This window comes from Callionymus lyra, chromosome 19 (genome assembly GCF_982586985.1).
Source record: "Callionymus lyra chromosome 19, fCalLyr1.hap1.1, whole genome shotgun sequence".
NCBI classification, from domain to species: Eukaryota; Metazoa; Chordata; class Actinopteri; order Syngnathiformes; family Callionymidae; genus Callionymus; species Callionymus lyra.
This window is the reverse complement of record NC_141836.1, coordinates 17018951-17032983: the sequence shown is the minus strand read 5'-3', so window position 1 is coordinate 17032983 and position 14033 is coordinate 17018951. Positions and strand designations below refer to the sequence as shown.

The 14033-nt window shown below is 40.5% G+C and overlaps 1 protein-coding gene across 1 annotated transcript in view; it reads left to right on the top strand.

The window, feature by feature from the left end:
- mtor (mechanistic target of rapamycin kinase) overlaps window positions 1–14033 on the top strand; it is a 61700-nt gene that overhangs the window by 45568 nt on the left and 2099 nt on the right. Inside the window, exons 35-53 of the mRNA XM_087782412.1 lie at window positions 969–1094; window positions 1499–1630; window positions 3206–3321; window positions 5577–5694; window positions 6074–6274; window positions 6365–6465; window positions 6575–6671; window positions 6736–6834; window positions 6904–7026; window positions 7154–7336; window positions 7644–7778; window positions 7871–8045; window positions 9983–10118; window positions 10190–10337; window positions 11768–11890; window positions 12706–12788; window positions 12858–12930; window positions 12995–13069; window positions 13740–13875. Of these exons, the coding sequence (XP_087638538.1) occupies window positions 969–1094; window positions 1499–1630; window positions 3206–3321; window positions 5577–5694; window positions 6074–6274; window positions 6365–6465; window positions 6575–6671; window positions 6736–6834; window positions 6904–7026; window positions 7154–7336; window positions 7644–7778; window positions 7871–8045; window positions 9983–10118; window positions 10190–10337; window positions 11768–11890; window positions 12706–12788; window positions 12858–12930; window positions 12995–13069; window positions 13740–13875 (2380 nt within the window). The remainder of the gene's footprint in view (window positions 1–968; window positions 1095–1498; window positions 1631–3205; window positions 3322–5576; window positions 5695–6073; window positions 6275–6364; window positions 6466–6574; window positions 6672–6735; window positions 6835–6903; window positions 7027–7153; window positions 7337–7643; window positions 7779–7870; window positions 8046–9982; window positions 10119–10189; window positions 10338–11767; window positions 11891–12705; window positions 12789–12857; window positions 12931–12994; window positions 13070–13739; window positions 13876–14033) is intronic.

Here is a 14033-nt window from a genome sequence, read left to right as displayed (position 1 = left end):
ATCGGACTTAAAAATTAACATAGTACATTTTCATATGTTCCATGAATTGTATTTTGTTTAATTACTATTTAAGTATAAAAGTATGAACAGGGGGCTGAAAAATCAAGAACCTACAATCCCTCTTTTCTTTTTCAATCTCGAAAAACCTTTTGCTTAAACAGCTGTAAATTGTTTAATTTCAGTTTATGAACAACCATTGACATTTTATAACTGTTCTTAGTTCTCAATTCTAAGTGATACACAAAACACAAATATGTGTGACAGTTTACTCAAACAACAAAGCAAGTTTACTTTGTTTAAGATTGAATTATTGATGTCTGTTTCAGCAGCTTGCTTAAGCTTTCAAAACTATTCCTGGGCCTTAATAGAGAAACACTGGAAGGATTAGGAGGAGGGCAAGTCAACATTTAATTTCAAGAGTTTCGTGACCCAGTTTGCCTGCCACACACCAGGCAGACAAGCTTTTTAAGATATTTTTGTGAATTTAACTTAAGTTATTACGCTCACCTATCAAAGTTGATGTGTCCTGTTTTCAAACACTTCGCTCTGGTTGGATTTTGTTTCCGTTTAACTCGTATAAATAAGAGAAACCAGGATGAAATAAATGTCATAGATAAAGTGTTAGATATGACATCAGATTATCAGTGAAACTGATGTATCAATTTGACCATATCTTCAGTCTTTACTAGTGGCTGTTAAAGAATTACAATACATGACTAATGCGTTTAAAGGCTCATGTTATCTGACCTTTTCCTTTTTTTTTTTATTAGTCCACGTGACCATACGCTCACGTGCACGGTGGTTTAAGCAAGGGGGGCCCACAGCTCGTAATATCAACCTCTAGGCTTTCAGCCAAACGACCCTCTGGAGTCCCTTCTCCAAACTTGTAACGATGGACCTTTCTTTTAAAGGTCGTGACACACTGAAGCATCTGTCCCCTGTTAATTCTGTGTTTTTCTGCACGGCAGGGTTGTCAGAGGATCGTGGAGGACTGGCAGAAGATCCTGATGGTGCGATCGATCGTCATCAGCCCCCATGAGGACATGAGAACATGGTTGAAATATGCGAGTCTATGTGGCAAAAGCGGGCGCCTGGTCAGTGTTTTTGATTTCTTTCATGATGTTAATCAAAGAGTGTAACAAAATATATATTTACGCTTCAAAGGTGAACCATGAATGCACAGTAGCCAACAGTCTGATTTGTTTAACTTGGAAGCGCAGTAAAATTTTTCATAAACATCTCCTTCTCAAATCTCCTCTCTGTGAGATTGTTTAAAATACCTGCTCACTGACAGACCAAACAATTCGTCTATTTGGTTTGTAAAGGATTATCTCTGTCAATTGGAATAATAAGCTTCTGGTGTAGGGAGATTAAAAAGGTAGGTTTTGTTCTTAAGAGGGATATCGAAGTGTGTATTCCATTATCCAAGGCTCCTGCATTTGTATCACCTCCTTCTCAAGTGATTAAATTGCGTCTCTCTGACTCTTTGATTTTCCAGGCTTTGGCTCATAAGACACTGGTGCTTCTGCTGGGCGTCGATCCCTCCAAGCAGCTGGATCACCCACTGCCGACAGCCCACCCCCATGTCACCTATGCTTACATGAAGTACATGTGGAAGAGTACTCGTAAGGTGAGGCAACAACACGAACCTGTTCTTAGTTTGATTTACAGTGAAACAAAAGAAAAAGCCTCTCCTTTTTCTGTTTACTCTTCATAACATGGTTGGAGCCAGCATGGAAAAACCATCAACCTTGTTGACTGAAGCTCAGTTTCGTGCTGATTATCACCAGAATAGCATGTGACCAGACGAACCCCTAGCAAACATGCATAAACACATATTTAAAGTCTATCTACTTTCACTATATTGAACCCCAAGTGCACATAACTCTCAGCGCTTTTATTACCGGGTGTTGAGCGGCGTTTGTGCAGCAGGCCTCATTAGGGGTCTTAGGTAAGTGTTGCATTTGCTGGGACGATTCCTTCAGGCGCACACTGACTCCACTAGGATGTGTATGTTTAAGTGTTTTAGTGTTTTGATCCGTAAGACTATATACATCATAGGGTTGATGGTTCCTTTTAGAGGAGCACAAGGTAAATAAAATATTATGTATTAAATGAATGAGTGGTCTTGAGCACTGTGCAACTGATATTGTTAACTGAAAATACTGGAAGTTATTGGGACTTAAAGTACATTTTAAAATACATGTTTTATTAATATTTTAGTTTTTAACTTATTTATAATTGATATTTATATATATTTAATTCATTTTCATTACCTCTAGGAATATTGTTCTAATTCGATGTAAGACATAACCTGATAAAATAGCTGAAGCTATAGAAAAAGTGTAGAGAAATATCTGCTATCAATCCAATATAACAGAATATTAACAATATTTGTAACAAGACGATTGTCTCCTGTGTCACAATTCACAATGTCAGAGTAGTATAAACAAGCTTTATTGGACAGTAGTTGCCATGATGCAATTTGTAGAACAAAACTAGGCAAAGTGTGAATGTAAATATGCTCCCTTTTGGTTTAGCTTTCAGGAGCATTTCTACATGAGGTTTTTTGTTTTATATACATATATATATTTACTCAAACAACCCACCGACTTCCAATTTGTTCCATTCCTAGTTTGTTCAAATAAGTTAAAAGAAAATTGCAAATCTACTTTCATTATTTTTATATTTTATTATGCTAATTTGTCCATACTTATTTTATTCAAGGATAAAGAAAGGCAATTAACATTTTGTAAATCAATGATTTTTTTTTTTCGGATCACGATATATCTATATATATATAGATATGTCTATATATATAATATCGCCCACTTGTAGATTTGGAATTGACGGGAAGTACGTTGAGAAGTTGGAAATGAAGATGCTAATGTTTACATGAGGTCTTACTGAAGTGAAGACATCGCAGGGACAACTCATGGACAAGTTTTAAGACAAAGTTTAGGAAGACAGGAAGGCAGTCAATGAGGTTTATGTTTGTAGTAAATGAGGACATAAAAAGGATATATGTGACTCGGAAGGATGTGCAAGGTTAAGGAATTGCTCTTGGCGGCTGCTGAGAGACGGAAAAGAAAATGTGAGCCCAATTCAAAATATATTGTTTATTTATAAGCAGTTTTGTCCTCTATGTTTTCATGCCATTTTGAAATTTAACTACGTTTCTGAATCACCTTTTTTTTGTTCACAGATTGACGCCTTCCAACACATGCAGCACTTTGTGCAAGGAATGCAGCAACAGGCGCAGCACGCCATCGCTCTAGAGGACCAGCAGCACAAACTGGAGCTGCATAAACTGATGGCCAGGTTTGTGTTCCTTACGTTCTGTATTTTTATGACCCTTGGCACATATTTGGAGGATTGTTTTATGACTTTGAATATCCCTTTTAAAAGTCAAATTAGGAAATTAAGCCCGAAAGATTTTGCTTAACAGCACAAGGGAAATAAAAAGAATCTCTTCACGCCACCAGTCGTCAATTTAACTGTTTATTTATGAGTCATTGTGAGTCCACGGCTCTTTTGTTGCAGTGCACGCAGAGTTCAGGATCTATTATTGTACGGATGCTGCATTTGACCTCGCAGAGTAGATCTATATTTTGTGAAGTTCATTATGAATGAATCTAATTAAGAAAGTGAGGAAAAGTGATTCTTGATATACTTGAATTGTTCCAAAGGCTCAGGGTCACAGAGAGTGTGCTATGCCTTCTTTCCGTGTACACAGGCCAATTTGGTGAAGCAATTTTCTCAACTCCATTGGCACTGGCCTTTCTCAACCTGACAGATTCCTTTTTTTCCCTTTTTTTCTTTAAGTTACAAACTGTGATTTCATAACCCAATTAGTTCTCAATGTGCTTGAAGTGTCCAATGATGGCGATTGTTGATCCTCCACCTGTGTATTATCTTTCAAATTCTTGGCGCTTCATCTAAGAAACGGTACTCGATGTGTATGATTAGTCCTTTTAAAATTCAACGATGAATCACAATTTAAAGGAAAGTTGGATCCTGAAGCTGTTTATGTCGTAAATTTGGCTGCGTGTTCTTGACCATTCTTAAAATTAAGCTGGGATCTGCTCCAACCTCATGATGGATGAAAACTGTGGAATGTTTACAGAATCGTATGGCTGAATGTGATATAGTATTTGTTGAGTTACCCTCATTGAAGCCTTTCGTAATGGAAATGTTTGATCTTTTTGTCCTAAAAATGAGATAAATTAATATAAAACTGCACATATTATTGTTGTAGATCTTGTTGTTTCTAAGGTCTCTGTGAAAAATGCATCTTCAGGGAAGCTCTAAATAAGTCAGTCTGAGTTTCTTCTGTCAGACATGCTGACACTCTTTCGAGAATGCCGGTCGAGTCTGGTATGAGCACACCTGGATGACTCGGACATCTATCAGAGACGTATCTCTGAAGGATGCTCAATAATGTTCCTGTGGATCAATAAACCTGGTGTTTAAATCCAAACAACAAAACAATGTTGGTCCACTGTCTCTCGGCCCACGTGGAAGCAGCGTGCGCTTGCATGGAAAAGCTCTCAGAAGCAATTATATAATCCTAAATAGCAATTTATCGGGGTCCTGTGAAAAGCAGTCTTCGTGCTGATAGATCGGTCGACTACAAAAGGCTCAATATTTATTCAGTTTAATTTAGCTGCTCTGTGCGCTCGTATTTATTTTTGTCTCACTAAACACGAGCAGTTAGTTTCTCTGTAAACGTGGCCTTTGTTGCAGAGACTGATGGAGAAAGCTGAAGTTCTCCCTGGCACGACCACCCAGCCCATGATCAAGTTACATTACAGGAAAAGTGGTTTGGTTAATTGAAAATGTCTGGACTTGATCCCGGAACACTTTCAGCAGATAGATGCCATTGTGTTTTTGTCCATTAATTCTTCTGATGAATCACCGCACGCCTTCCCAAGTCATGTCTCCGTGTCAGGCTCCATATTGATGGCATTCTGACGTGATCTGGCCCGACAGGCTAAATTAGTTTTCCCTGGTGGAGCAAAATCATTTAAATCTGTCTGCATAATTATTTACAGTTTTCAGTGTCGTGGTTGTAGTATTTTTTTTTAGTTTGAGGGTAAGTTCATACAGAAAAAATAACCCTATTATTCTATTATTTAACTGTACAGACCAGACCCTTTAGTTGCATTTGCGGCTCTAATGAGGTCAGGATTAAACTAGAAAATTGTTGACGAAGATTTTAAATTCACCACTGAATATAACCAGGTTTTAGTACTTTTTAAAAATTGTTTCTAAGAGTTTTTTTTGTCTTCTAAATTTCTCTGAACTTTGTTTGTCCCAAGCTCTTGAACAACCGTTCTTACGTTATTGTCGTAGGAATAGCGTCTGGTTTTACTTACTTAATACTTTGTATTTTCTCATCATTTCTCTTGGGGGACACTGTGTGTGGGTAATATAATAAATAAAATGGCAATATTTACACCCAAGTAGGAAAGTTAGGCACTGATGGCAGCCCCACAAAGTCCTGAATGAATGTTCCAGACTTCTCAGTAGACTCTGTCTAAATATGTTTTTCCTCTTTGCTGTCCTTCTTGTAGATGTTTCCTGAAGCTGGGGGAATGGCAGCTTAATTTGCAGGGCATCAATGAAAGCACCATCCCCAAAGTTCTGCAGTACTACAGCCATTCTACCGAGCACGACCGCAACTGGTACAAGGTCGGTCCCTCCCTGTCAACTCTGACCCTAGATTTCTGACCTTTCAGTCACAGTAAAATCCCAGCTGTGTTGACACGGAGCGTCAAGAGGAAAACTTCACACTTCATTTAATGGTCTTTTAAGCAAACGTTTCAAAACAGAGTTGTTAAATTTGGTTGTTTAGTTCTCTTGCATGTCCGTGGTTCATTTACTCTGTTAACAAGATTGTGGCACATGATGTACCAGAGGTTTCCTTAACTCTTCCCTTCTCACAAACCTTGAGAGATGGTTACATAACCCGGCTAAATATCTTACACATGTGACGATCACATTCAAATACACTTTGTTTCCTTTGTTTCTTTTTAATGAATGATTCCTGGTCCCTGCCGTCTGATCACAGGCCTGGCATGCGTGGGCCGTGATGAACTTCGAGGCCGTGCTCCATTACAAGCACCAGAATCAAGCCAGGGATGACAAGAAGAAGAAGCTGCGACATGCGAGCGGGGCCAGTGCCAACAGTGAAGCCAGCAACAGTGACAGCGAAGTGGACAGCACTGACCACAGCCCCGTGCCGTCGCCTGGCCAAAAGAAAGCCAACGAGGTAAACAGATTATTGAAGAGTTGCATGAGGGGAACATTGGACAAAAATTAAATGTTCCTTATATTCTTCTGCCGGTTTGTTTTCAACAAGGATCTTTCAAAGACGCTGCTGTTGTACACGGTTCCTGCTGTGCAAGGTTTCTTCCGCTCCATTTCTTTGTCCAGAGGGAACAACCTGCAGGACACGCTCAGGTCAGGGAAATTTAATATGCATATGAGGCCCTCTAGTGGCGGCTGACGTGTTGCGTTTTACCCTTGAATGCATTTGAACGACTCGCAATGTCATTCTTCTGATAACCAGGGTCTTGACTCTGTGGTTCGACTATGGCCACTGGCCTGAGGTGAACGAGGCTCTGGTGGAAGGTATCAAGACGATACAGATAGACACCTGGCTGCAGGTAAAGCTCTAAATAGTTCATAAATAGATGACCGCTGGTTCTGACCCAGGCTGTGCATATTTAGGTCATTCCTCAGCTCATCGCTCGGATCGACACTCCTCGCGCACTGGTCGGGCGCTTGATTCACCAGCTGCTGACTGACATCGGCCGTTATCACCCACAAGCAAGTCACATCTCACTAACTGTTGAGCTAAGTGTTCTGTCACTAACTTATGAAACGCTTTCTTTATAGGCTTTGATATACCCGCTCACCGTGGCCTCAAAGTCCACGACCACGGCCCGCCACAACGCCGCAAACAAGATCCTGAAGAACATGTGTGAACACTGCAACACTCTGGTCCAGCAGGCCATCATGGTATTGATGTTTGAGCACTACGTGTGTCATGACCTTTGTTTACACTGGCCAGCAGCTAATACTAGGACAGCATTGAAGAAAAAAATCGCATTTAGCAACATGTTTGTTAATGTTCTTTGACCTACAGGTCAGTGAGGAGCTCATCCGTGTGGCCATTCTGTGGCACGAGATGTGGCACGAAGGACTGGAGGAGGCTTCTCGGCTTTACTTTGGGGAGCGCAACGTGAAGGGCATGTTCGCCGTGCTGGAGCCTCTACACGCCATGATGGAGCGCGGACCGCAGACTCTCAAAGAGACTTCCTTCAACCAGGTTTGTGTTGTTAGTGCATGCATAAGAATACATAAATAAATGTAAATCTTAAGGCAGCAATTTGTCACATTTTGACGTTTTTCTGTAATGGTTGGTTTAAATTTGCTCACTCTGACACAAGGGGGAGCCAGAAACGGATTATAAAAATTTCAGATAGGGTATTTAATAAATCCACACATTTTCTACTGAACATTAATCTGTGTATAAACATGATTTCAGAAAAGTAGTTTTAAGTTACAGTAACAATAAATTGCCTTAATAAATCATATATTTTGTACAAGACTGAAGGTCAAATGATTTTCTGCAGGCTTATGGCAGGGATCTGATGGAAGCCCAAGACTGGTGCAGGAAGTACATGCGCTCTGGAAATGTGAAAGACCTGACCCAGGCCTGGGACCTGTACTACCATGTGTTCAGAAGGATCTCCAAACAGCTGCCACAGGTACCAAATGTTCCTGATGAAATCCGAACAAATTGATCTTTGCTCTCCCAGGTTTTTAATCTTTTTTTCCTTCATCCCTTTTTTCTTCCCAGTTGACCTCCTTGGAGCTGCAGTACGTGTCTCCAAAGCTGCTCATGTGTCGAGACCTGGAGCTGGCAGTGCCGGGCACATACGACCCCAACCAGCCAATCATTCGCATCCAGTCCATCGCGGCTTCCCTGCAGGTCATCACCTCCAAACAAAGGCCACGTAAACTCACCATCATGGGTAAGATTTGAAGAAAATTATTCCACCAAAAAGTTTTCACGATAAAGTAGTAAATACTTGTACAAGTCAAAGCTGATTCCAGTGAAACGGAAGCCAAATATATCCTAACTACTGCGAAGAACTTTTAAACTGTCGGTAGCTGCAGAGTTGTAAAAGTACTGAACCTCAGAGGCACCAATCAATTTGTCAAGATTTCCTCTCAGCACAGTTCATTGGCGTTAATGTGTGGCCAGAAATAAATAACTGTGACACTTTATCCCCTCTACTTTCCCATTTTATTTGAAATACACAGCTAAAATGCCTCTAAAATGGCACCACACGATAAAGTCACCTTGTCCTGAAGCCAAATGCTTCAACTATCAATCATGGACGTTTCACTTTAGTCCACAGAGTCCCCCGGACAATGTGATGCCTTGTTCTGATATATCCCATCAGTGACACGCAACACATACTGAAAAAGAAGATGATGGGCGATGAATCAACTGACCTCTGGAGCACGACTCCATATTAAGTCCTGGAAGTGCGGGTCGACTTGATTTACCGCTACAGTGCCCAGATGAAGACGGGCTGGAACATGTAGTCGTCGACTGTTGAATTCTAATAATCTACTTTATCATTTTTGCAATAAATAAAATAATTTGGGTCATCAATCTAGATCCAAATAAATCTATATTTATAAAACATTAGTAGGTGTAACTGTCAGTCAGTCCGTCCGATCTAAACAAACAAAATTGCTTGTAAATTGGCATTTAGACTACTGACCTCTGAGGTTTTAGGGGTGAGGACAATTAATTAGATCAGAGGATGAGGGACAGACGCCTCCCTATGAATTAAAATGCATCTCAATTTTGGCCGCTTATATTTCATACCTAGTAAGAGAGTGTTTTGTCATCTTTTGTTTATTGTAATGTTTAGAAAAAGGGGTGCAGAAGAACCCCATGAAAATTCAGATATGGAACATTTTTATGACAAAATTGCAGAGGGGTCGACATGGTCATGCTGCCACATTTTAGCTTCATTCATGTTTTTTAACTTCACACATGAAAGAAGTCAAACCTCAGAGCTCGGGCTCTTGAGGCACAAGTGCTTGGCCAGGTCGTCTCCGGCTGTGTTGTTGACCGCGTGTTTAAACACTTCCACTTTCTCCATCAGAGTCAAAGTTGGCATGACCACCATTGACCTCTCAGTATAGGTTTGTATGTAAAAAAAACAAGACCTTTTGGTCCATTTTAAGGGGGCGAACAGGGGGCAGAAAAACCCCAATATATATTGTAATAAGTTAAATTTAAAATGAAATGTTTACCATATTCAATACATATTAAATAAGCATAATGTCTGCTATTCCAGTTCCTTTCAGCAATTAAAGACCCATAATCCACCTGAATGTACTATTTTCTCTGCCCCCCCTTTCTATTCCCAGGTTATTTCATTTTCAAATGTACTTTTTATACCGAGGCGACCAGCTACTTAAGACTATGATCATGTTTTCATTGATCACGATTGGTGATAGAACCGTGAACTTACAAGGCAGCTGTTGGTTTTTTCATGTACATGTAATAAATGAACTTGACAAGAAGCAGCTGGTCCACAGCTGATCCTGTGACCTCTGACCTCCTCAAATTAAGCAAGCCTCCGCTGGACACGACTAAGTGGTTAAACATGGGAATTAAAGATCGTTGTGGAGTTGCTCCACACATCTACATGTCTGCATGCTTATTTTTTGTGGCGTTATTAGGACGCCACCGTGACAAGGGTTGCATGAGACGGATAATTGCCTGCTTACACCGACTTTAAACACACAAACTTTGCTGGAGGTCGGTGTTTGGCAGAGCAGCTGTGGAGGATGAGGCCCAATGCAACAATACAATGATGCTTATATAATTGTTTTTCTTCCTCGGCCAGTGTATCATGTCATGTTCCGTGGTTCCCCCTTGCAGGCAGCAACGGCCATGAGTTCATGTTCCTGCTGAAGGGACACGAAGATCTTCGGCAGGATGAAAGAGTCATGCAGCTGTTCGGTCTGGTCAACACACTTCTGGCCAACGATCCCGCGTCCTTGCGCAAGAACCTCAGGTAGGACAAGAGACTCATTGAAGACACGTGGATGGCTTGAATTATATTGCTATTGATGTCTCATTTCCCAGCATCCAGCGCTACGCCGTCATCCCTCTTTCCACAAACTCGGGTCTGATCGGCTGGGTGCCGCACTGTGACACGCTGCACGCTCTCATCAGGGACTACAGGGAGAAGAAGAAGATTCTTTTGAACATCGAGCATCGCATTATGCTCCGGGTATGGAACCATTAACACTTTATTTTTTTTCTTTCCAAAATGGCCTAATGGTGTGCTGTCATCACAAGCAACATGGCTTTTAAGTCAAACTGAAACAAGATCAAGAGATTCATCAAAGCTGACTGGTCATCTGCTTTTGTTTTTTCGCTCATAACTTTTTTTTTGGAAACACAAAAGAAGGAAAGAGTGGCACAAGGGCTCATTTTTCCTATTCATTTCTTCCAAAAAAGTTAACATGATTAATTCTTAAAATTCTTGTCAACAAGTTGGCAACTTTCCATTTAAAAAAAGACTTTAATAAGTCACTCATGTACAGGTCAGGGAAACTTCATCAACTATTAAAGGTGAGCTAAAAGCTCTCTCTGAGAAGATCCGTCTTTATCTTGTCAGGATGTGTCCTGGAGGTCATCTAGGGGTGTAACTGGCATGTCCAACTGGGGGGTGGCCCAGGGACAGACCCAACACATCAATGTTGTGACCTGCATGTTCCCCCAAGTCAAGGCCAATTAGATAAGAAATGAAGAAAACAATTCCAGAACTTTTTTTTGTCTTAATAGTTTTTTTTATGAATTCTCTATTTTCTCACTGAGTAAACACTGAGAAGGAAAATGGTCTGGAATCAGTTTTGTAGCATTTGTTGGTGATTATTTTGATGGCCCCTTAACTTGGCTTACTCATTATTTAAGAATTTGTTTAATAATCGTGCTTTAAAAAGTCAATTAATCACATTTTGACAGCTCATGCTACACTTACTGGTGCATAACATTTTTATACAAGATCGTTTTCCAAAAGATAATAAAGATTCAATTTCCTCGCTTCCAGCATTTTGTCCGAGTTGCGGCAACGACGACAGCCTGCTGACCAACCTGATTACATTTTTTATTGATAAATGTTAAAGCTACACGACCTTTCAGCTTCTAATTCCTGTAAATTGTTGCTTGCGACAGGGTTCTGGCCACTTTTCGGACGTGTACGTCGCCGTGCCAAAACAGTAAACATTAATTTAAAGCGAAGTCCATAACATTCACGCCAAGATAAATGTACTTCCCGGCATTCCACACAAAAGCTGACGAGATTTCTCGCAGCACGGTGGCCAGAAGAAAGGGTATTTAAATCACCTTTTTTGGGATCTCTACCTGCCCCGTGACTGTTTATGGCAGCACTCCTGGTAATTGGAATGACATCAGACAGCAGTAAAGTAAGTGATGACATTTAAGCGCAATCAATCGTCATGAAGGTAACAATATGGCGAGCCACTGCGGCGAGGAGTTTTTTTTACCGGTCTAAATCTTCTCCCTGTGAGTTATGTCGTGCTCTCAAGCCTCTCCTGGAAACACGAGCCAAGTCTGAACCGCCTTTTATGTTTTTTTTCTTAATAACGGTAACGTACTGTGATTCTGATTTTGTTTCTCCTAATGTGGATGTTACAGATGGCGCCGGACTACGACCACCTGACTCTGATGGAGAAAGTGGAAGTGTTCGAGCACGCGGTCAACAACACAGCCGGCGACGACCTGGCCAAGCTCTTGTGGCTCAAGAGTCCGAGCTCCGAGGTTCCACTTCTTTTATTTATGAAGTTAAACAACAGGAATAAAGCAGAAATGTTGCGACCCTCACGACTCATCAGCAGGGGGTCAAAGTCCATTACACAAGGCGCCGAAATACATTTTTGGCTGAATATCATTTGTATTTATGAGGAGTGGCTCTACTTTAAGAGGCAAAAGAAGTAAACAAAATGAAAGTGTCCCTTATAATTATTAGATGCAAATTTAAGAACAAACTTCTTTTTTTTAAGTTGTTTTTCTCCACTGATTTCCTCTTGAATTAATATTTCAGCTGCTTTAATTAATTCATCTTTTTAGAGGAACCTTTTTTAAGGATGGAAATAGAGTCGTTGTTTAGAAACGTTGTTCATCAAATGCAAGATAAGTAAAGAAAAAAGGGGGGGGGACTCTTGTTTCACTGTTTTCAGGTTGCGTGTCCTATTTTCAAAAGCACTGACGGAGCAGAACTTCACAAACAGACCTTTAGATTTCAGCTATTTTTAGGATCATTTGTTTGCCTGACAATGATTTCTGTGCCGTTCCCTCCTCCCTCCCTTTCTTAAGAACAATGAGCCCGAGCCAGAGAATCTTCTGCTTTTTGCATTAAGCGCCCCCAAGACTACATTTTAATGTTCGCTCCAGTCGCCCCTGTTTATTATTTTAAGCGGCGCTCGATGAAGTCATGACTGAGATCTGGCTAAAGGCCAGCAAGTCCTTTTTTTTTAACTGCAAACATGAAAGACTAATCAGATGAATGCCATATTAAGAAGCTTCACCGTAGCGTGGCAAACACTGAGATAAGTAATGTTGAGCTATTTCTTCAGGTGTGGTTTGACAGGAGGACCAATTACACTCGCTCTCTGGCTGTGATGTCGATGGTCGGCTACATCCTTGGACTCGGTGACAGGTGAGGTCACCACTGAAAACAACAGGCCGTTTATGCTGTTTTTTTTAACTTTCCTAATTTAACCGTCAGGCATCCGTCCAATCTGATGTTGGATCGGTTAAGTGGCAAAATCCTCCACATCGACTTTGGAGACTGTTTTGAGGTAATCTCATAGTCAATGATTTTCTCAAGATATGGAGGTTAATTCAAGCTGTAACCTCCCACAGGTCGCCATGACCAGAGAAAAGTTCCCCGAGAAGATTCCTTTCAGACTGACACGGATGCTGACGAACGCCATGGAGGTAAAATAAAGAAGTGAATAATAGTGTCCCCTGCTATGGCTCCTAGTTGGAACTGTTTTGTCTATGGCCCGATCAGTCCCATTTTCTTCACTGTCCAATAACTTAATCCATAACTCCAATTCAGACCTGAAGCGGCCCGGGGGCCACATTTGGCCCTATTGGACAAATGTTTGAGGCCCACGAAATGCAGAGTAAAATGTAAACCTGTCTTTTATAAATCTTTATGAGAGCTAACTTAAAATTGTATTTCCAAATTTGTATACTGTATATATATATTACAGTTCAATTATATTGTTATATTTAATCACTTTAAAATGTATATATATATATATATATTTGAAAACACTTTAGAATAATTTTTTTTCTGTGTTATGAGGGGATTTGCATTTAAATGGACCATATATTAAATAAAAAATATATACCAAGAAAATTCAAATTTAATCATTTTTTTATCATCTTAAAAATTTTAAAGCTTTTTTTATTTTTTTTATTTTAACTCTATTCATTATTCAATCCTTTATTTTTGGGCGTCTTGAAGTTATCATTTTTCTTGATACTCTTGATCTTGTATCCTAGCCTGTCACTGTCATTTGTATACACTTGATTTGAAAGTGAGCTGAAGCAGATCGACACGTTCCTAAACTAACTGAGGTCCGTCGTCACGTTTCAGGTGACGGGCCTGGATGGGAACTACCAGGTCACCTGCCACAACGTGATGGAGGTCCTGCGGGAACACAGGGACAGCGTCATGGCCGTGCTGGAGGCCTTCGTCTACGACCCCCTGCTCAACTGGAGGCTCATGGACAGTAAGTGATTGAAAGTTTAGAGTTCAGTAAAGAGAAACCTGCATCCAAACCGCTGCAGCGAGGGATGGGAGTTTCAGACTTCTACGTGTGTGTTGTTTAATATGCTGCAGATAATTAGCAGTTGAGAATGCTGCGTCAGCATTTAACTTCCAGCTGAG